The following is a 22,563-nucleotide window of genomic DNA, read 5'->3' on the forward strand; positions in this document are numbered from 1 at the left end:
CCACTTTATTAGGTACACCTGTCCAACTGCTCGTTAACACCTAATTTCTAATCAGCCAATCACATGGCGGCAACTCATTTAGGCATGCAGACATGGTTTAAGACAATCACCTGCAGTTCAAACCGAGCATCAGTATGGGGAAGAAAGGTGATTTGAGTGACTTTGAACGTGGCATGGTTGTTGGTGCCAGAAGGGCTGGTCTGAGTATTTCAGAAACTGCTGATCTACTGGGATTTTCATGCACAACCATCTCTAGGGTTTACAGAGAATGGTCCGAAAAAGAAAAAATATCCAGTGAGCGGCAGTTCTGTGGGCGAAAATGCCTTGTTGATGCTAGAGGTCAGAGGAGAATGGCCAGACTGGTTCGAGCTGATAGAAAGGCAACAGTGACTCCAATAACCACCCGTTACAACCAAGGTAGGCAGAAGAGTATCTGTCAAGTTCAAAATTAGATCCTTAGGTAGACATTGTAAAATTGCCCAAAAATAAGGAGAGAAGACACTCAGTTTTCTTGGCCAAGGAGGTCAAACATGTGGCTCTTTAGCCACCAAGATTGATCTAAAGGAAAAAAACCCTCCTTGGTATTTTATTTAGGGGTTTTCCCTGAACAAAATGGGCGTCGCACTGAGGGAGGGGAAAGCAAGCTAGCGACACCCATGTGGTTTTTTATTGGCTATGTGTGTGCATGTAGGTGGAACTTAAGTGATACACGTGTGTGTAGCAAGAGCTTATGTAAACAATCAAAACAATCATATAAACAGTCAAAATAATATATAAGCAGTCAAAATAATGCAGACACTTTTAGTTATGCAACGTTAAACAATCAGCAGAATAGTCCAAACACTTCCAGTTGCGCACCGCTGTGGCCCTGGAAGATGTCCTCGGATGGAAAATCGTCCTCGAGGGGCTAGGCGAAAGTCCAAAACCCCAGGTGCTAGGATGCCTGGAAGGTCTAGTTATGCAACGGCGCGGCCATGAAGCCACTCCGACCCTCTTTCTACACTTTGTAACACTTAAGCATTATACTACAATCTGGTTATATATGAATAATATGAATAATATGGCAATATATTATTTATGATATATATGAGCATAAGCATAACTAGAAGTAAGAAGAATATGGCAGTATGTATTATTTATGGTATATATGAGCATAAGCAAATATTCAATCAACCAACCAAGGAAACATTTAATGAATCAAACCCCGATAATTATCTTAACATTTCCCGCCTGTTTATTCAATATTTGCGACAAAAACATCATCAAAAAGAACCTCCTAAAAAAGGCTTTATTCAATCGAATCATTAGACATGCATATTGTCGCCACCCGGAGTTGGAGGCGGTGGCGGGGTCTGAAAGAAAGTTTCCGGAATGGAGAAACCATCATTGTCATCGCAGTCGTCAGGGAGATCGTCACCATTGAGAGCCACTTCGCAAACTACACACTCCGTATGGGCACCTGTGTCATACTCCTCTCCCAGGGCCAAAAGGGGTTATAATTCCTGTAATCGTGGACCTATAGCCGCGGAAACAAACCGGTGAAGTATAACACGAATGCAGGGAATGCAACAACAACCACATAATCCCAGAGCCATCAGGAACACTGTCACAGAGACCAGAATAGTATACAGCATTGACCTATACTTACCGAACGTTGCTTCCCACCAACTGGACACATCGGGGGTCCACTCCCCAGAGTGACCCTACATCGTTCTACCAGGGGAGCTGATTGCTCTGAGGGCCTTGTGGAAGTTCTCCTCATTAGAGGAGGTAGCGTTTGGAACAAATGTCGATGTCGATATATATGAGCATAAGCATAACTAGAAGTAAGAAGAATATGACAGTATGTATTATTTATGGTATATATGAGCATAAGCAAATATTCAATCAACCAACCAAGGAAACATTTAATGAATCAAACCCCGATAATTATCTTAACAGTATCTCTGAACGCACAGTACGTCGAACTTTGAGGCAGATGGGCTACAGCAGCAGAAGACCACGCCGGGTGCCACTCCTTTCAGCTAAGAACAGGAAAGTGAGGCTACAATTTGCACAAGCTCATCGAAACTGGACAATAGAAGATTGGAAAAACGTTGCCTGGTCTAATGAGTCTCGATTTCTGCTGCGACATTCGGATGGTAGGGTCAGAATTTGGCGTCACCAACATTGAAAGTATGGATCCATCCTGCCTTGTATCAACGGTTCAGGCTGGTGATGGTGGTGTAACTGTGTGGGGAATATTTTCTTGGCACTCTTTGGGCCCCTTGGTACCAATTGAGCATCGTTGGAACCCCACAGCCTACCTGAGTTTTGTTGCTGACCATGTCCATCCCTTTATGACCACAATGTACCCAACTTCTGATGGCTACTTTCAGCAGGATAATGCGCCATGTCATAAAGCTGGAATCATCTCAGACTGGTTTCTTGAACATAACAATGAGTTCACTGTGCTCAAATGGCCTCTGCAGTCACCAGATCTCAATCCAATAAAGCATCTTTGGGATGTGGTGGAACGGGAGATTCGCATCATGGATGTGCAGCCGACAAATCTGCACCAACTGTGTGATGCCATCATGTCAATATGGACCAAACTCTCCGAGGAATGCTTCCAGCACCTTGTTGAATCTATGCCACGAAGATTTGAGGCAGTTCTGGAGGCAAAAGGGGGTCCAACCCGTTACTGGCATGGTGTACCTAATAAAGTATATATAGACAGTGGTTTCTGTAAGTCTTTAGCAGACACTCTAGGGTTCTTTTCTACCTTTCTGAGTATTCTGCGCTGAACTCTTGGCATCATCTTTGGTGGACGGCTACTCCTTGGGAGAGATGCAACGGTGCCAAACTCACCCTTTGTAGACAACTTCTCTAACTGTCGATTGACGAACATCCAGACTTTTGGATATGGTTTTATATCCTTTCCCAACGTTATACAAATCAACAATCCTTGATCGCAGGTCTTCAGACAGCTCTTTTGACCGAGCCATGATGCACAACAGACAATGCTTCTCATCAAGACAATTCTTACTAGGTGTTTGTTTTATAGTGGGCAGGGCAGCTTTAAACCACTCATCAGTGATTGGGCACACACCTGACTTAAATTGTTTGGTAAAAAATTATTTTGATTGCTCTATAGGTCTCCTTAGCCAGAGGGTTTACTTACTTTTTTTTCCTCCTTCTGTCAATGTTTGCATGGTATCTTCATTAAAATATGAAAACCTATTCATATTTAGGTGGTTTTAGTTAAAGCAGACAGTTTTTACATCTGTGTTATTTTGCCAAAGATCAAATCACATTTGATGGTGATTTTATGCAGAAATGTGAGAAATTCCAAAAGGTTCAGGTTCAGGTACTTTTCATACCACTGTATTTGTTTAGTGCAATTCAGTTGTGTTTAACTAAAGTGGCAAAACATTTGTATTTTATTGTCGAAATGATGTCAGTACAATTTTGATTCAACTTGTTTCTTTTCTAATTGATGTTTTTTTTTTTTTTTCTTGGAGAGCCACAAATTTTGGTTAGTAATTAGTTGTACTTAGTGTATCAAGTTTGAGCTTCACTGATCTATCTTATGCAAGCTCTGTTTATTCTTTGTACATTTTAAAAGCAACCCTGTTAATATTACAATTTTCCACTCAGAAACTTGATTTCTGTCCTAAGTTGTAATCATTATGTTCAAGAACAGCAATAGAAAAAAATAAATAGCCTTCTAACTATCTTCCACTCTCTCCCACTTCTATGTATTCTGTGGGCAATGTTCTGAATCCAACACCTGATGGCTGCCTCCTACCTATGGGAATTATATCATCTGTTCATTGAGAGAAGGGTCCATTTGCATCATATAATAGACAAGTCCTCCCTCTCGTAAATAATACAGCTCAAACATGCTGGTCAGAGCCATCCTCTTGTCCTCTCTTTTTCCCTCTATTCTGCGATTTGACACAGTGAGTAGCTGTGAGCTTTTTGGCAGGTTTAACATGCCTAGTCTTTCAAAGAGAGGAGACATAATGATAGGGGGCATTTTCCCAATATTTGAAAAAGAGATAGGCAGCACCTCAACATTTCAGCACACCCCATCTGGAGTCGAATGTATAGGGTGAGTTTAAAATCTAAATAGTCTGTCTACCAGTGATCAATTTATCTCACCACATCATTTTAGGTTTGATCTGCGAGCTTTTAGATGGACTCAAGTGATGACATTCGCAATTGAAGAGATCAACAAAAATACAACCCTATTACCGAACATATCACTGGGGTACAGGATTCTCAACTCATGTGCATCGCCCACTAACACTTTACGTGCTGCTCTAACACTAGCTGGTGGAATGGAGGAGAGAGAACCGGGCTCATCTTGTCTCCCGGCAATATCTGCCCTCATAGCTGAGTCTGGATCTTCTCAGTCTCTTGCTGTAGCAGGGACACTTGGACCATTCCAAGTCCCAATTGTGAGAGACGACTTTAATGTCTTATTTTACATCTTATCTGAAATGAAGACTTTTCAGTTTGACGATTCTTTTTTTGTCTTGTAGGTGAGTTACTTCTCAACATGTGCCTGTTTAAGTGACAAGTCAAAGTATCCTACATTTTTTCGAACAATTCCCAGTGACTATTTTCAGGCAAAAGCTTTGGCCGCCCTGGTCAAACGCTTCGGTTGGCGTTGGATTGGAGCCATACAGTCAGACAATGACTACGGACGTCATGGTGTCCTCGCCTTTAAAGAAGAGGTTGAAAAGTTTGGGGTTTGTGTGGCTTTTGTCGGGACAATTCTGCGCACATACTCTTTGGAAAAAATCAAGGCAGTTGTAGAAATAATTAAACAATCAAGTGTTAAAGTTATTCTTGCTTTTGCACCCGGGAGTGACTTTTACCCTATTATGAAAGAGGTGGTTAAACAGAACATCACAGGGATCCAGTGGATTGCCAGTGAGGCCTGGATAACAGCTCTTAGACTTTCCACCCCGGAAATTTACCGAGCTTTCGGGGGAGCCCTCGGTTTCGTGGTGCATAAAATGGAAATTCCTAAGTTGAAGCCGTTTCTAACAGGCATCAGCCCTTACGCAGATACAAGCACAGCATTTGTGGGGGAATTCTGGAAGATAATGGTAGGATGTAAAGCTGTTGTACCTGGGGATCAAATTAAAAACCCGAATGAAATATGCACCGGCAATGAGACATTAATGAATTCCCAGGATGTTTTCTTCAATGTCACGGAGCTTAGAGTCTCATATAATGTGTACAAGGCTGTTTATGCCATTGCACATGCCCTGCACCACCTGCTTTTCTGTAACACCGCTAATGAGAAACCAGCAAGACCATGTTTGAATGTAGCAGACATTCAGGCAAAGCAGGTGAGACCTAAAAACTCATATATATTTTTAAAATGAGCAAACACTACTCCATCGTGACTTCTGTTCTTTTGGCTTTTCCCCAAGGTGACCTATCACCTCCAAAGAGTAAAATTTAAGAATCAGTTCGGTGATACTGTCTACTTCGATGAAAACGGAGACCCACCGGCTTCATATGACCTCATTAACTGGCAACTGAGAGATGGCAAGGTAAAACACGTGACAGTGGGTCACTTCATCTCGACTGAGAACGGCAACTATGAGCTCAGCATCCAGGAGGAGGAGATATTGTGGAGGACGGACAAAATGGTGATATAAGTTTCAATTATAGTACAAATTGGCGAGAAGCAGAGGTGGGTAGAGTAGCCAAAAATGTTATTCAAGTAAGAGTAGCGTTACTTCAAAATAATATTACTCACGTAAAAGTAAAAGTAGTCATCCAAAAAATGTACTCAAGTACAAGTAAAAAAGTGTTTGGTGAAAAGAATACTCAAGTAACGGGTAACGTTGTGAATAACTGCTTTTATTTTTGTTATTTTATAAACAATAGTATTTTTTTCTGAACACGAAGTTATCCATATGGACTATTGTTATAATGATATTGTATAATAACTAGGGTTGTTCCGATCATGTTTTTTTGCTCCCGATCCGATCCCGATCGTTTTAGTTTGAGTATCTGCCGATCCCGATATTTTCCGATCCGACTGCTTTTTTTTTGCTCCCCATTCAATTCCAATCATTCCGGATAATTTTTCCCGATCATATACATTTTGGCAATGCATTAAGAAAAAAATGAATAAAACTCGGACGAATATATATATTCAACATACAGTACATAAGTACTGTATTTGTTTATTATGACAATAAATCCTCAAGATGGCATTTACATTATTAACATTCTTTCTGTGAGAGGGATCCACGGATAGAAAGACTTGTGACTTTGTATATTGTGACTAGATATTGCCATCTAGTGTATTTGTTGAGTTTTCAGTAAATGATACTGTAGCCATGGCCCAATGCATGATGGGAAGTGGAACCATGACTGTGCGTAGTGCTACCAATTCATATATCTTGTCTGCGTTGGCAAATAACATAAGGTGTTAAGAAAAAGATCAAGTGCTACCTAGCTTCCCCACATTGCTTGCCATATTTCTAATCGTAGGGAGAGTGATTGTAAGGCTTTAGCCAATCAAAATAAGGCTGCAAAAATTCACTCTACTCATTATATGCTGCCTTTTTTCTCTATATATAGGTAAAACGGCGCCATTACAGATTGAGCGCGACAATGCATGAGTGGGTCAGCGCATGCATTAATCGCGTTAAATATTGTAACGTGATACAGTTTTAAAAATATAATTACCGCCGTTATCGGGATAAATTTGATAACCCTACCTTAAGCCTAAACTAAAGACTCTGGATGAGTGTAACATATTATGTTTGTAACGTGAAATACAATTAGAAAATGATTTAATTCAAAAATATACAGTTATATATATTAAAAAAAGGCAAGGCCGATATTTTTTTGCCGATTCCGATACTTTGAAAATGACGTGATCGGACCCCATCCCGATCGATCGGGACATCTCTAATAATAACCCATTACATAGCCACATTAAGCCCAAAAAAAATACAGAAGAAAAAAAAAATCATTCAATTCCGATGAGAGAAAAAAAATTTAAATGAAGCATTATTCGTCCAAAGAGCATGACTGCCCTCTGGTGGAGAAAATAGTTCCAAGTTTGAATAATGAAGCATTCCTTCATAATTACTATTTTGAAATTAAAAGGATCATATCTCCGGTTTTCCATGGTCAATCGGTGCCAAATAAAAACTGTGAGAGAGGTTAAAATTCGCGCTTTCGAGTTATGCTGAGGGCAGTGCTATATCAAATACTTCATTTTTTACGTTGCTTTAAAGAGACCACATGATTGAACAGGCCGTCGTGAAGATAGAACGGCAAGCTTTCGTCTGATTTACTAGTATATAATGGAGTAATGTGATTATTGTTGCGACATCTCATTGGTGAAATCGGTAGAGCTACCCCGGTAATACACCAGGCACGTCTCTACTCTCAGCACAGCTGGCAAAAAAATAAATAAATCTAATATGTTGAATAAAGAGAAAAAATGTAACGACTCTTGTGTAGCCCAAAGTAGAGGAGTAAGAGTAGCGTTTTTTTCTTCACAAATATACTCAAGTAAAAGCAAAAAGTATAGCTGAGTAAAACTACTGATTGAAGTACTTTTTTCTGAAAAAGTTACTCAAGTAAATGTAACGGAGTACATGTAACGCTTTACTACCCACCTCTGGCAAGAAATGGTAACAAGTACTGCTTCACCTTCCATCAAAGCATTTAAGTGAATCCTACATATTCTAAATTTTTCAGGTTCCGATATCAGTATGCTCTGAACAGTGCCCAGTGGGGACCAGGAAAGCTCCAATAAAGGGGGAGCCTATTTGCTGTTTTGACTGTATCCCATGTGCTGCTGGCACTATTGCCAACCAAACAGGTGTGAAAATCAACATGTTAGATACGCGAGAAAACGAATTTTAAGTCGAACATTGTCACTCAATAGGTGCAGCAGATTGCACACCCTGTGCGAAAGAGTTCTGGTCCAACCAGAAGAGGGACAAGTGTGTTCCAAAAACTACAGAATTCCTGGCGTATGACGAACCAATGGGCATAGCCCTGACTGCTGTGTCACTACTGGGTGCCTCACTGTCACTATCCATTATGCTCATCTTCATCTACTACAGACAAACGCCAGTGATCAAGGCCAGCAACTCTGAGCTGAGCATCTTCTTACTGTTTTCCCTCTTTTTGTGCTTTCTCTGCCCCCTCACGTTCATCGGCAGACCCGAGGCGCGGGTGTGCATGCTCCGCCATACGGCATTCGGAGTGACATTCGCCCTCTGCATTTCCTGCGTCCTGGGCAAGACCATTGTGGTGGTGACCGCTTTCAAAGCTTCATTTCCCGGCAGCAAGGTTGCCGGAAAGTTTGGACCGATGCAACAGCGGATCATAGTTTGCACCTGCACTCTGGTCCAAATACTAATATGTGTACTTTGGCTAAAATTAAGCCCACCCTTCCCAGTCATGGTTTTCCGATATAGCAATAAGATCATTTTGGAATGCAACACTGGCTCTGAAGCTGCGTTTTACGCTGTGCTAGGTTACATAGGCTTTCTCTCAGTTATATGTTTAGTTCTGGCATTTCTTGCGAGGAAGCTTCCAGATAATTTTAATGAGGCCAAATTTATCTCATTTAGCATGTTAATATTCTGCGCTGTCTGGGTCACCTTCATTCCAGCGTACGTCGGCTCTCCCGGCAAGTTTACAGTCGCTGTTGAGATATTTGCCATTTTGTCTTCAGCATTTGGTTTACTGTTTAGCATATTTGCGCCTAAATGTTACATAATACTAATAAGGCCAGAAAAGAATACCAAAAAGCACGTAATGGGTAAAATGCTTACTACCGGTCCGTAAAATTATTGTATTTTAGTATCCCTTTCAATAAAATGATAACAAAAAGTCAGGCATATTAGGGAACTTTGTAAGTAACTTTACGCAACGACTGTACATAGCAGGTTTTCTGAAATGGTTTCCCGATCAACAAGCGTGAAATAAAACACCCAACCACTGTATATCATTGGTGTCCTATTTATGAATTCTTCTCTTGGTGATTTGGTAGCTAGGTGGTTGAAGTTCCAGAACAAAACAATTACTTTAACACAGAAGTGACTGAATTATCATGTCAAAGCCAAAAGCTATAGAGCACTCCATAGTGTGGCCATTTCCACAACACCAAAAACGAGGACTCTTTGTGGCAATTAGTGAGGAGGGAGGAATCTCAACATCATACTCACACATACACCCAACAACAATACAATTTTCAACTTGATAACATTAATCCATTTTCCGTACCGTTTTTCCTCAAAAGGGTTTGATGCTGGAGCCTATTCCAGCCAGCAGAGCTGACACTGGTAGCCAGTGACATACATGATAACAATGGTATCATAATACATCACAGTGACTCTAAAGGCCGAGTTATACTTCCACGTCAGACCTGTGTCGTCAAGGAAGACCCGATTTACGACCCTGCGCCGTAGCCTGACCCGGTCCTATTGATTTTTCAAACACGCGCGTCACGTCAACGCATATGACGTGGCGGAAACGGACTGTGATTGGTTCGCTCAGACCGTTGTTTCCAGTTCAGCGCAAAATCACGGCCATTGTAAAACATTATTTTCTAGACGCAAAAATGGACCAAGCCGACGGGAGTATCGCTGAAGAACAAGTCTCGTCAAGACCAAAAGTTTGCCAAATGGCCAGGTCAGCGATTGAATAAAAAAATGGAAGAACCACCGAGACGTGTGTGTTTGGAATCGAGTGGCCACAAGATGGGTGGCCCAGTCGGCCAAAAACTGCCAGCTTTTTATCACTTTATGTCGTATTTGTGGTTGGTGCACTTCATCATTTATTGTGTACAAATGCTTGCTGTGAGTCTGTAACTTATTTACGTGTCACACTTCAAGTATATGAAGAATAAAGCACAGGTTTGGTGTCAAAAGAGTTGTTTTGATCTTTAATTTTCAATAACAGACAGTTCACACACGATACATCATCACTGACTAAGAGTGCCTCGGTGCTTTTATGATAACGTTAACATCAAGACTTCCAACGCAATTTGGGAAGTGCCATAGACGCCAGAAATCTGCTATGGCTTCCCCCTGGCTGGTTGTAGGACACGGCAAACAAGTCGGGCTGGAGGGCTTTGCAGACCTCGGACAAAACGCTGGACGCAGTGCTCGACGCCAGTTTGAAGCTAGCCGCCACAGCTAGCTGGTTTTCACCCGAGGCTAGAAGAACTCTATGCGGCATCAAAAGTTGGACAGACCACCTTGAAATCGTCTTCTGTGTCGCCTTCGCCTCAACATTTGTATGATCAACATTTATTGAATGTTGATGAGCTGACGATTCACATTCAAGCGTTCCATCTTACATTGTTAATTTTTTCTCCAATAAACTAGACAAGAGGAAGTCAACAAGCATGCCCCAAAACCATACAAACATAACACAACACCCCTCTAGTGGCTTGGCGATGAATTACAGAGCAACGCGTCACCTAGCCGGACAACCATCGAATGTCGAATGATGCCGTAAGCCTGGGTTATACTCCCGCGTTGCGGTGACGGCGCAGCGACTACGGCGTCATTCGACATTCGATAGTTCTGCGGTGAGGGAACGCGTTGCTCTGTAATTCACCGCCAAGCCACTAGAGGGGTATGTTGTTATGTTTGTACGGTTTTGGGGCATGCTTGTTGACTTCCGCTAGTCTAGTTTAAGGGAGAAAAAATAAACAATGGAAGATGGAACTCTTGAAAGTAAATATTCTGCTCATCAACACTGAATAAATATTGAAATTACAAATGTTGAGGGGCAGGCAACGCAGAAGACGGTTTTGAGGCGATCTGACCGACTTTTGATGCCGCAGAGAGAGTTTTAGACTCGGGTGGAGAGAGCTAGCTGTGGCGGCTAGCTTCAAACTGGCGTTGAGCACTGCGTTCAAGGTCTGCAAAGCCCTCCAGCCCGATTTGTTTGCCATGTCCTACAACCAGCCAGTGGGAAGCCATAGCAGATTTCTGGCGTCTATGGAACTTCCCAAACTGCGTTGGGAGCCTTGATTTTAACGTTATCATGAAAAGCACCGAGGCACTCTCAATCAGTGATGATGTATCGTGTGTGAACTGTCTGTTATTGAAAATTAAAAATACGACATAAAGTGATAAAAAGTTGGCAGTTTTTGGCCGACTGGGTCACCACTTCGTGTTGCCACTCGATTCCGAACACACACGTCTCGGTGGTTCTTCCATTTTTTTAAATTTTTTTTTTCAATCGCCGACCTTGCCATTTGGCAATCACAATAATGTCTTGACGAGACTTGCTCATCGATGATACTCGCGTCGGCTTGGTCCATTTTTGCGTGTAGAAAATAATGTTTGATTGTATTCTACAATGGTGGTGATCTCGCGCTGAACCGGAAACAACAGTCTGAGCGGACCAATCACAGTCTGGTTCTGCCACGTCATACGCGCCTATGTGACACGAAGGTTAGAAAATTCGAGAGGAGCGCGTCAGGCTACGGCGCAGGGTCGCAACTCGGGTCTTCCTTGACGGCGCAGGTCTGACGCGGAAGTATAGCTCGGCCTCAGGCTTAAGAAACAGTGATTTTGGTTCTCTCTTACTCACAAAACACAAACACCTGTTCTTAATAGAACTTTGATGTAAAAAGTTAGGCTGGCAGCAGTGGCAGTTCCTGGCATGAGCAGGCTGGGCAGTTGCCTGGGCCACCAGGTTGCTAGGTGGCACCAGGTTGCTGGGGTCATGCGACTTTAGTTTGGGGGAAAAAATGATCGCAAATGCACTGCCACATGATTTTAGCAATATAGCCTGTAAATATTTTGCCACGAGTAGCCACTAGTCACTCTGTGGCACTCATGAGAGAGGGAAGGATAATTCCCACTAAAAATGTGTAAGTGGAAGAAGAGGCTTCTATCCACTCCACAAGCAGCGACAAGTAATCGCAGATCATTAAATAAAAGGTCATTTAAAACTCATGGTTTCAAAACTGAGTCATTTGAGTCACTACCTATTCATTTGGCTGATTCCCAGGTCACTGCCTGTTCTGTAACTCGAAATAAACAGGAAGTGACCCATAAAATAACTGAAGTAACTGAACATCAACAGGTAAAATGACCTTAAATGGCCCAAAGTTACCTCATAGGCTGGCATTGGCTGCCCCTGACGGCCAAAGACGTTCAATCCGTTTGAAGTGGGAGGGATGGCAGTGAATGAACGAATGTTCATTCGCTGCCACCCTCCCAGTTCAAACTGATTGGACGTGTACTAGCGATAAACTCATTCCAATTCACAGCAGAAGCTTGTTTTTCTGTTTATTAGTCGTTTGTAGAATATCCTAGAATTATTTCCTGACCAATGTATCGATAATCGTTGTATCGCCATATCGTCAGATCATCGTTATCGTGAGCTTTGTATCGCAAATCGTATCGTATCGTGAAGTACGAAGAGGTTTCCACTCCTACTTGTGATGCAATATTGCTTTAAGTTACTTACACTATATTTCTCTTATCAATGTCAAGTAAGCATGCTTATCATGACGGCACAGTGGTTAGATAATAATTTGAACATGCACCAAACCACACTCACAAAGAATTCAGCCAATCAGTAATGCATTCAGTATGCTGTAAATTTATGATGTCTTAAACAGATCATTCTTCTTAAATCCTGTCGAATAATTTTCCCCATCTTGTTTTGAGTGTTAAAGACTAGTTAATAGATGAATGTGCCGGATTGTTGCACTTTCTTTAGGGTTAGGTTAAACCCTAACCCTTATTGAGCCCATACATCTAAAAAAAAAAAAAAAAAGTCATTTTTTACCTAAATCAAGAAAAAATGCTTTCAAATAATGTTTTGAACCATGCCTATTCTTGAATAAAGAACGTTTTTTTAGGATAAAGTATAATAATTTATTGCTTAAAATAAGGCTGTTAATCTTATTTTCAGTTAGCTATTTTCCTTCAAGAAATCTGAGTGAAATACAGTATTCTTGAAGTGCTGGCAGATAATTTCACTTATTTCAAATAAATTTACACTGAAAACAAGGGAATTTAACTAGTTTTAAGGAGGTGTGTTTTGCAGTGTAGTAATGTTATATGTTAGGAATGGCTTACTTTTAAAGGCATTTTTGTACAACTTAGGTATTTATTCTGTAAGTAATTGTTGCCAAAAGTTTACCATTACACAACGTCAGATATTCTGTCTTTATTTAGATGTTGGAATTTACTACTTGTGCACATTTCATGTTGAAAAAAAGAGCAATAAATTATATTTTTGCACAGTAATATTTTCTCTTGTATGTACTTTAAAATTTTACATAAATCTCTTAATAGAATTATCGGCTTGACATTATCAGTTATCGGTTGGAATGAGGAGGAAATTATTGGTTATCGGTTGAAAAATGTATTATCGTGCATCACTGATAATAATGATATAGATTTTTTTTTTTTTTTAATTAAACAAAATAATAATATGCATAAATTCATTTACAGAACAAATCCCAAGAATTGCATGCTGTTTGTGAAAATTTAACATAATTTGAAAGAGTAGGAGATTTGTTAATGCATTGAAAAGCAGCACCAACAAATCCCGCTCCTGACATTAAAAAAAAAAAAAAAAAAAAACCTGGAAATTTGCAGCATCTGGGAAGCATGCAGCCAGGACCAACGTATTTCAACATGCCAAAAAGACAGTTGCATTTACTGTCTTTTTTCAAGAAGGAAGATGGTTTAAAACGAGTCAGAAAAGCAACAACTGGTGATGAGAGCAGCTGCAGCAGTCATGCTAACGGGCAGGACTGGGTGCAGCAGGAGGCTCTCGCCGCAGCAGCTAGCCAGGTTCACGGACAGCCAGCCAGGCCGGGGCAGGAGGCTGCTACCGTTGTAGCAGCTGGTCAGGTTCAACGCCACTCGGAGTGGGGGCCAGCTACAGCGCCAGCAGTCAGCCAGGTGGACCACCAACAGCCGGAGCAACAGGCCAGTACACTTATGGAAATTTGGGTTTAGGCCGCACAATTTTTAAGGCGGTGGGAACTTTGGGGACGGAGAAAACAGGGGGATGAAACTCGCATAAGAATGGGTTTGTGTTAGTATTTATTGTAATGTTTTTTTATTTTATTTTATTCATTTATTTATTTATTTTTTTTTATGTTTTACAAGTTAGACCTGTTGAGAAACTAATTGCTGACTGTGTACTGTAAGTCTCACCTGTGGTTATGCGGGCAATTGCCCGTGCAGTGCAGAGTATAGCCTAAATAATTGTAAATTGTTGTCATAACATTTATACCATGGATATTATCTGAAATTGAGGCTTGTAAGTTCCACAGCATGGCAAGTGGGAATTTGCGTGTTGTTTTCAGAACCATTTTCTGCTGATGTTCCGGGACCTGTGCCTGTCTCGTCATCCCTGCGCTGTCTTATGTACTTTGCGTTCCAGCACCTTATGATTTACAAATTAAGCACTGCTCCTTAATTAGGTGTTCTAGACATTTAACACTGGGTGAAGGCTTTAGGGATTACCAAGAGTTGCTGGAGAGACAATGTTTCCTTCCCTGCTCTGGGAATGGTTTGGTATGCCCATGAACGAGCTAACCAAAGTGGCTGGGGGAAGGAAGTCTGGATTTCCCGCTAAAATTTGTTGTCCGTGCTATTTCATGGAACTCCACCATAGTATATGTCACAATGTAATGTTGAGCTCTCTTCTGAATTTACTCGTAAATCTTACGAATAGTGAAATCTAGGCCTGTTTAGTTGCACACAATGCTATTTGTTTATTTCATCTTTGATGGAAGGGTGAATACTACTTTTTGCCACCTTGTGGAAGAGAATTTAATTGTTTCTTCCTTCTACTTAAGTCACAAGCGTACTGTGGTTAAATATAGGATGCATAATTTAATTTGGATGACTATTCATTATTGGGCCAATCAGTGAGATTCCCAACCCCATTTTTAATATCCTAATGGGAGGTGCTCATGTCAGTAAATATGGTGAAAAAGCACAGCATATAAATCGTGGCATGATGCGCAGAAGTGAGACCAGGTGTCATGGGGGTGTTCCTAGAGAAGCATTTTCTCTTGTTTCTGTTCTTGACTCATCTCTCCTTATCCTCTTTTAGCTCATCCCCCAATTCGACTTCCTGCAAGCTATGGAGGCATTTCAAGTTGAACGAAGTGCACCAACCTGGCGATGTGGTCCTGGGCGGACTGTTTGAGGTGCACTTCACGTCCGTGTTCCCTGAGCAGGCGTTCACTTCGGAGCCACAGCAGCCCGTGTGCCAGGGGTACGTACAGGAAGATGCCGAGCTGTATTAAGAATACCACTCACTCCCGTGTTGACAAATTGCGTGTGTCAGATTTGACATGTTAGGCTTCAGGCACGTCATGACCATGGTCTTCGCTGTGGATGAGATCAACAGAAGCAAGGAGCTTTTGCCAGGCCTGACTCTGGGCTATCGACTTTACGACAACTGCGGCGAACTTGTGGTCGGTTTCAGTGGAGGGTTGTCACTCGTTGGGGGGCAAGAGAAGCAATTTGTGTTGCAGGACGACTGTGTGGGACCCCCTCCGGTGCTTGGAATTGTGGGTGATTCCTATTCGACATTTTCTATCGCCACGTCCATGGTGCTAGGTTTATACAGAATGCCTATTGTGAGGGTCCTCCTTATTCTGTATTTAATTACTGGTTTCACAAATTACTTGAGGTGCATTGTGTTCATTTCCATGAACAGGTGAGCTACTTTTCTACTTGTTCCTGTCTGAGCAACCGGAAACGCTTCCCATCATTCTTCAGAACCATCCCAAATGACGACTTCCAGGTTTGAATATTTATGTTTTAACAAAGAAGCATAGTTATGAGAGCTGTATAAGTATGTCTTTGCAAAGTTGATGCTCAGTTCTAAATAAATAAAGTAATACAACATGTGATCATTTGTTCAGAGGTTTTAACAATTGGTTGTGAGAGGATTAAAGATGTATTTTCAAATCTGATAATCTGCTTGAAGTGTTGCATGAGTGCAATCTATTTATTTAGGTGCGAGCTTTGATTCAGATCCTGAAACACTTCGGTTGGACCTGGGCCGGTCTGCTGGTGACAGGTGACGATTACGGAGTAGGTGTGGCTCGCGCCTTCCAGCACCAGCTGGCTGAGTCTGGCGGCGGCTGTCTGGCCTACCTGGAAGTCCTTCCCTGGGACAACGACACACCCGACCTTCAGAGGATTGTGAACTTAATGAGGACATCAACAGCCCGCGTTGTCATGGTGTTTGCACACGAGACCCACATGCTGCATCTGTTGGATGAGGTAGGAATCAAAATAGTGTACGATTTGGACAAACACCATCTTAGCAAATCCAAGTGACAGCTTTTTTATTTGTAACTGAGTTGTGAAAACTACTTGAGTTGAAAATGTTATTTTTCCCACAAAAAATGACCACAGTCATTAGACTGTGCGGGTAATGTCGAGTACTGATCTTCATTTTTCTTTTAGTTAATCAGCAGGGAAATGCAGAACTGTAAAATGTAAACGCATGCCATATTGAAGAAGATCAGAATAAAGTTATTTTATTTTTCATCTTTTTATTTTTCATTTTTTTGCAATTCACTGTCGATTAAAGCTAAAACATCTAATAAGGAGTTCAAACTTCCTTTGTTTTGGGATAATCTGAACCCTACAAATCAGGTTGAAAAGCAGAATGTGACAGGCCTGCAGTGGATAGCCAGTGAAGCCTGGTCTGCAGCCACAGTGCTGCAAACACCCCGTCTCTTGTACTACCTGAGGGGCACAGTGGGCATCACTATCCGTAGAGGAGAAATACCGGGACTCCGCGACTTCCTCTCACAAATACGCCCTGACAAACATGATGATAGTGAATACAGTCTGGTAAGCCTTTGAATTTGGAACTGCACCTTCAACTGTAACAGTCAAGTTCATTGTCTACTGTTCTTCTTAATACATTTCCAGGTGAAAAAATTCTGGGAAAACACATTTCACTGTCGGTTCGCACCACTGGAAACGGGGGAAGTAACATGCACAGGAAACGAAAACCTTACGAATGTGGGGACAGATTTTTTGGATGTTTCGAATCTCAGACCGGAGTATAATATTTATAAGGCAGTTTACGCACTTGCCCACGCTCTACATGACCTGCTGCAGTGCGTACCTGGGAGAGGGCCTTTCGGGGGTCACAGTTGTGCTACTTTGCAGGGACTAGAGCCATGGCAGGTATAGGAATAGGTAGCCTATAGACCGGTGTACTGAGGTCCAGTTAGTCATGCACATACCCACTCTTATTTTTTTCTTATTGTTTATTATTCACAGCTTCTACATTATTTGCAAAAGGTCAATTTTACCACAACTTTTGGTGACCAAGTGTCATTTGACGACACTGGTGATGCAGTACGGATATACGATGTCACAAACTGGCAAACACTGCCTGATGGCCAAATTAAGATTCAGCATGTTGGGGATGTTAAGGAATCAGCACTAAAAGGCGAAGAGCTCACACTTCATGATGATAAAATTGTCTGGGGATTTGGATCCAAAACGGTACAACTGTTATAAGGTACAGTATACTTATGCTGTGAGAATGTTCAATTCATTGTTTTCCTCTTGTGCAGCCTCCTCAGTCTGTGTGCAGTGAGAGTTGTCCTCCAGGTTCTCGCATGGCCAGAAAGAAAAGTCAACCTGTGTGTTGCTTTGACTGCATCCTTTGCTCCGAGGGCAAGATCAGCAACATGACAAGTGTGTCATTGTTTTCAGGTTTTTAACATTTTAGCTGTGAATAGTGAAAATGTCTACGTATTTACTTGTTTGGGGTCATTTGCAACAACGAAGACAAAGAATGAGCTGCAAATGACTAAAATCGTACATCGATTAATGTACAGTACACTATTACAACCTCAGGCCACATTAGCACTTTATACAAACTGTATAAGTATTGGAATATGGCTTGCTCTTAAATATACTGTATATCACCCCAAAAACAAAAATCTGTAGGATTCATACAAACCAAAATTATGGAATAATCTTTGTTTGCCGAGCTGTCTAAAGCAGGGGTCCCCGAACTACTGCCCGCGGGCCGGATGCAGCCCGTCTCCACATTTGGTCCGGCCCCTTGAACAATACCAGAGAGCATTTTTTTTTTTTTTCCTTTCAATAGTGTTATTTATTTCCTGGCTTTTTTCTGTGGAAAAACCCAGATTAATTAATTGTGTTATATTATATTATATTCTATTCTATTCTATTCTATTCTATTCTATTCTATTCAGGGGTGCACATATTTTTTTGCCCAGGTTCTCAGAGGAGGACCTGGAGATATGACTTGGTCCTCATTGAGCTTGAGAGCCGACCCACCTGATGTGATAAAATTATGACAAGCTTTACTTAGAGCCAATTACCTTTAATTAATTATATAAACAATTAACGCTTGATTAACATTAACTGGCACAACAAAATTGGCATTACTTTAAAGTGAAATGTAAAGAAATAAACATAAAAGCACTAATTCAAAATAAAGTGCATTCATATGCGGCTCCCACATTAACTCCAAGCCTTTGTAAAAGTGGGATGTCGTCCTCATAAGAGCTCACTGAACGTGCATGTTTAGCTTTGTGAAATGCGAGCAAAAACACGTTTGTCAGCGCATGGCGCTGTTCTTCAATAACTTTATTCCGCCACTTGTCCATACGGTGAGTGGGGTCCTGTCTGACATCGATAATTTGCCAAATTGCCACATGCTCTGTTTTTTTCGTGCTTTTCAAAGTTTGGATGGCTAAAATTCTTTGACCCTACATAAAATGCGCTGCTCTTATTAGCGACATTGGGATTCTCACGGCAAATGTTGCACCACAGTTCCGTGCAAGCATCATTTGCTTCTAGCCATGGTACCTCCTGCAGCCACTTTTCAGCAAAAGTCCTTTTTTTCGGTCGCTCCGTTGATGTTTCTGTCATTTGTCTGTCTTTTGACGGGGGTGGGGGAACACGGAAATAATTACTCAGTGGGGCCTGCCTCTTTGACATTTTGAGAAGTGATTTTCTCCTCTCCGCCGCAAATACAGTGGTCTTCCATCGGTACGCAAAAGCGTATGGAAGCCATTGAGGGCCAGCGCGTTTGTCTACGTTCAGTACGCATGCGCGCATGTCGACCACTTATGTGCACCCCTGATTATATTATATTATATTATATTGTATTATATTATATTTACTTTTGTTCCGTGAAGAATCCAGAAAGGGTTATTTGATTGTGGCTTTCTGAAAAACAATACATTTTTACATTTATGCACTCCTGCAATCGTCACACTTTTTCTGTTACAAACTGACCCTGGCCCCTCATCAGAGAAGGAAAAAATTATGTGGTCCTCACAGGAAAAAGTTTGGGGATCCCTGGTCTAAAGCCTCACACAATTGATTATATCATTTTTGCTTAACTAGCTACTGACCTTCGCATCGGCCCTTAGCTCTACACAGAGCTTGCTTTTATCTGGGAATTTTAAAAAAAGATTTAACACAAGACCATAGCGCGGGGTGTCCAAACGTTCAAAGGGGGCCAGATTTGGTGTGGTAAAAATGTAGGGGGCCGACCTTGGCTGACTTCCTTTACGTAGAACAATATATTTAAGACAATTTTAGCAAGCCATTCTGTGTGTCACATTTGCTTTATTATTTTTTTTAATTCATAATTTCACCAATCTAGCAACTACCCTTTGTGGCGTTCTCTTTCGATTTTCGGGCTCTTGCGAAATACTGCTGCTGTGAAATTAAACTAGCTTCAATTTCTCACGATGTATCTTCCCTGTAATCTTGTCGTACATGTCAGCCTGTCTTGTTTGGTAATATCGCCTCACATTGAACTCTTTAAAAACAGTGACTGTCTCTTTGCAAATGAGGCAGACACAGTTGTTGCATATTTTAGTGAAGAAATAGTCCACTTTCCACCTATCCTTCAAGCGTCGGCTGTCGCAATCAACATTCTTTTTTTTTTGTTGATTGTCGCCATTTTAGAAAATTGGGAGTAAAGGGTTACACGGGGTAATGTTGCTTAGAGTGCTGCTGCCTTTTAGTGGGTAAATGAGGAGCAGCAATTAGGTTGTAAGCTACTTCATATGCTGGTAGCAGTACTGCTGACCAATTTATTAAGTGTGTGTGGGCCAGACGTTAATGATTTTATGACTGGGGGCCGGATGAAATTTAACCACGGGCCACATTTGGCCCCCGGGCCGGACTTTGGATATGTCTGCCATAGCGTAACCAAAATTAGCTTTAGAAAGGGCAAGATTACGCTTCAATTCTTTGTGATGACGTTTGTTTCTACAGACTCCATGGAGTGCTCGAGCTGTCCAGAAGATTTCTGGTCAAGTCCTCAGCGTGACCGTTGTGTGCCAAAGAAAAGAGAGTTCCTCTCCTACCACGAACCCCTCGGCATCTGTTTGACAAGCTTCTCTTTACTAGGCACTTTAATCTGCGCTGTTGTTCTGGGGATTTTTATTTATAATCGCAGCACGCCCATTGTGCGGGCCAACAATTCCGAACTCAGTTTCTTGCTCTTAATGTCACTCAAGCTCTGCTTCCTCTGTTCACTTCTCTTCATTGGTCACCCGAGGTTGTGGACGTGTCAGTTGAGGCACGCAGCGTTTGGCATCAGCTTTGTACTTTGCGTGTCCTGCATATTGGTTAAAACTATGGTCGTTCTGGCTGTGTTCAGGGCCTCCAAACCAGGAGGGGGAGCCAGTCTCAAGTGGTTTGGAGCCATGCAGCAGCGAGGCACAATTATGGCTCTGACTTGCATTCAGGCTGTAGTCTGCATTGCTTGGATTGTCTCTGCCTCACCAAATCCTCATAAAAACATGAATTACTACAAAGACAAGATCGTTTATGAGTGTGACATCGGGTCCACGCTCGGTTTTGCGGTGCTATTAGGCTATATTGCTTTACTGGCTATCCTCAGCTTCCTTCTAGCATTCATGGTAAGAAATCTCCCTGATAACTTCAACGAGGCTAAACTGATTACATTCAGTATGTTAATATTCGGTGCAGTGTGGGTCGCATTTATCCCTGCTTACATCAACTCTCCGGGAAATTACGCGGACGCAGTTGAGGTCTTTGCCATCCTGGCCTCTAGCTTTGGCCTCTTGGTGGCGCTGTTTGGACCAAAATGCTACATAATACTTCTGAGACCAGAGAGGAACACCAAGAAAGCCATCATGGGGCGAGGCACAGACAAGTCTCACAAGCACATTTAGGCCATGTCTACACCTATCAGGGTTTTTTAAAACCGAGGATCCTGACCTAATACGTCAGGAAAAAAATAATTATGTCCATACCGTCTCGTTTTTAGAAAAAAAAAAGCTTCCACAGCCAACCGCATTTATTGATTTTTAAGTACATTCATTACAATGCGTGAAAAATAATTGTCCATAATACCCCATCCTTCGCGTGTATTCTTCAATATGAAGCACTGCAAGAGTTTGTAGACAAATGGAAGCAAAAAAGCGCCTCTCTAATTTACTCAAATTGTAAACATTGGTCTCATATGTGACGTAGGGACAAAGTTTGTCGCTGTCAGTGACGTTTCCACAGTTAAATCTTTGGTTACAAGTGTTCACAACAGGCGCCACAAATGCAGAAATCTTCACTCTGGGCACAGTTTTCAAGAACCCTCGTTTAAAGTGCCTGCGACAGCATAAAAAAAATCTTAAATAGCATTACCATGTGAATTAGAATCATATTTTGAGATGATTCGACTATATACAACAATTTGGCAAAGTGCAGATGACGAGAAATTAGTCTTTTAATCTGCTGTGTAGCCACATCTGTCATTATAATACTCTAGCGTCCCCAGCTGGAGGATGACATCGGCAGGGTCACAATTTCAGCTGATTTAGAATTCAGCCCATTGAGAGGGAGGATTCAGAACGAGGGAAAATATGACACGGAGCAGCAAAATGTCATCATTGTTTCAATCTCTTTACTCCAGTATATTTACAGGATATTCTTTTTATCTAAGTATTCTTCCCCAATTCCTAAATAAATGGTATGGTCATGACAAATAACAGTCTTATCTTATATATCTTATATATGAAATATTAAAAATGCATTTTTCAGTATGAAAGAGCAAAATTATTGCATAATGGTCAAAACTGTTGACTTCTTGCACCTCCCAAGCGGTATTTTATGCCACTGGAGTTAGTCCGGCTTTTGTCATTTCCCTGACCTGACTTCGGAGATGGAGGGAAGAGTGTAAACAAAGTAGGAGGCGTGACAGCGAGCCGACATGCTAACCCGAATGGAGCGGCGTTTCCAAATCTTATTCAAACCTTTCGAAAATGAAAAAGCACCCAAAATTACCCCGGAACATTTCACATGGTGGCGGGATTGACTGTCTTCACCGACAACTTGCGTCGGGCAAGTTACAGCTCGTCGTTCCCCTGCTGCGTGCAAGAGTGCTCGTTGACAGGGAAGCAGCTGGAAAATGACCGCCGAGCTGCTGTTCCAATCTTTTTCACCTTTCGAAAATAAAAAAAAGCAAAAAGCTACCCCAACTCATGACACAAATGGCGGTGAAGATGACAGCCTTCACCGATCGGCG

General features: G+C 41.7%; 2 protein-coding genes across 2 annotated transcripts; both read left to right on the forward strand.

Annotated features, from left to right (window-relative positions):
- Positions 1 to 3,992: 3,992 nt before the first annotated feature.
- Positions 3,993 to 8,832, forward strand: LOC130917750 (extracellular calcium-sensing receptor-like). Its single transcript, XM_057839416.1, has 6 exons — positions 3,993 to 4,096; positions 4,160 to 4,445; positions 4,530 to 5,348; positions 5,433 to 5,654; positions 7,732 to 7,855; positions 7,922 to 8,832. The coding sequence occupies exons 1-6, from the start codon at positions 4,008 to 4,010 to the stop codon at positions 8,830 to 8,832; spliced, it is 2,451 nt and encodes an 816-aa protein (XP_057695399.1). The 5' UTR covers positions 3,993 to 4,007.
- Positions 8,833 to 15,061: 6,229 nt separating this feature from the next.
- Positions 15,062 to 21,217, forward strand: LOC130917753 (extracellular calcium-sensing receptor-like). Its single transcript, XM_057839419.1, has 9 exons — positions 15,062 to 15,261; positions 15,334 to 15,628; positions 15,709 to 15,795; positions 16,011 to 16,280; positions 16,659 to 16,859; positions 16,941 to 17,201; positions 17,298 to 17,525; positions 17,597 to 17,720; positions 20,292 to 21,217. The coding sequence occupies exons 2-9, from the start codon at positions 15,341 to 15,343 to the stop codon at positions 21,215 to 21,217; spliced, it is 2,385 nt and encodes a 794-aa protein (XP_057695402.1). The 5' UTR covers positions 15,062 to 15,261; positions 15,334 to 15,340.
- The last annotated feature ends 1,346 nt before the right edge of the window (positions 21,218 to 22,563 follow it).

Source organism: Corythoichthys intestinalis, chromosome 6 (genome assembly GCF_030265065.1).
Source record: "Corythoichthys intestinalis isolate RoL2023-P3 chromosome 6, ASM3026506v1, whole genome shotgun sequence".
NCBI lineage: Eukaryota > Metazoa > Chordata > Actinopteri > Syngnathiformes > Syngnathidae > Corythoichthys > Corythoichthys intestinalis.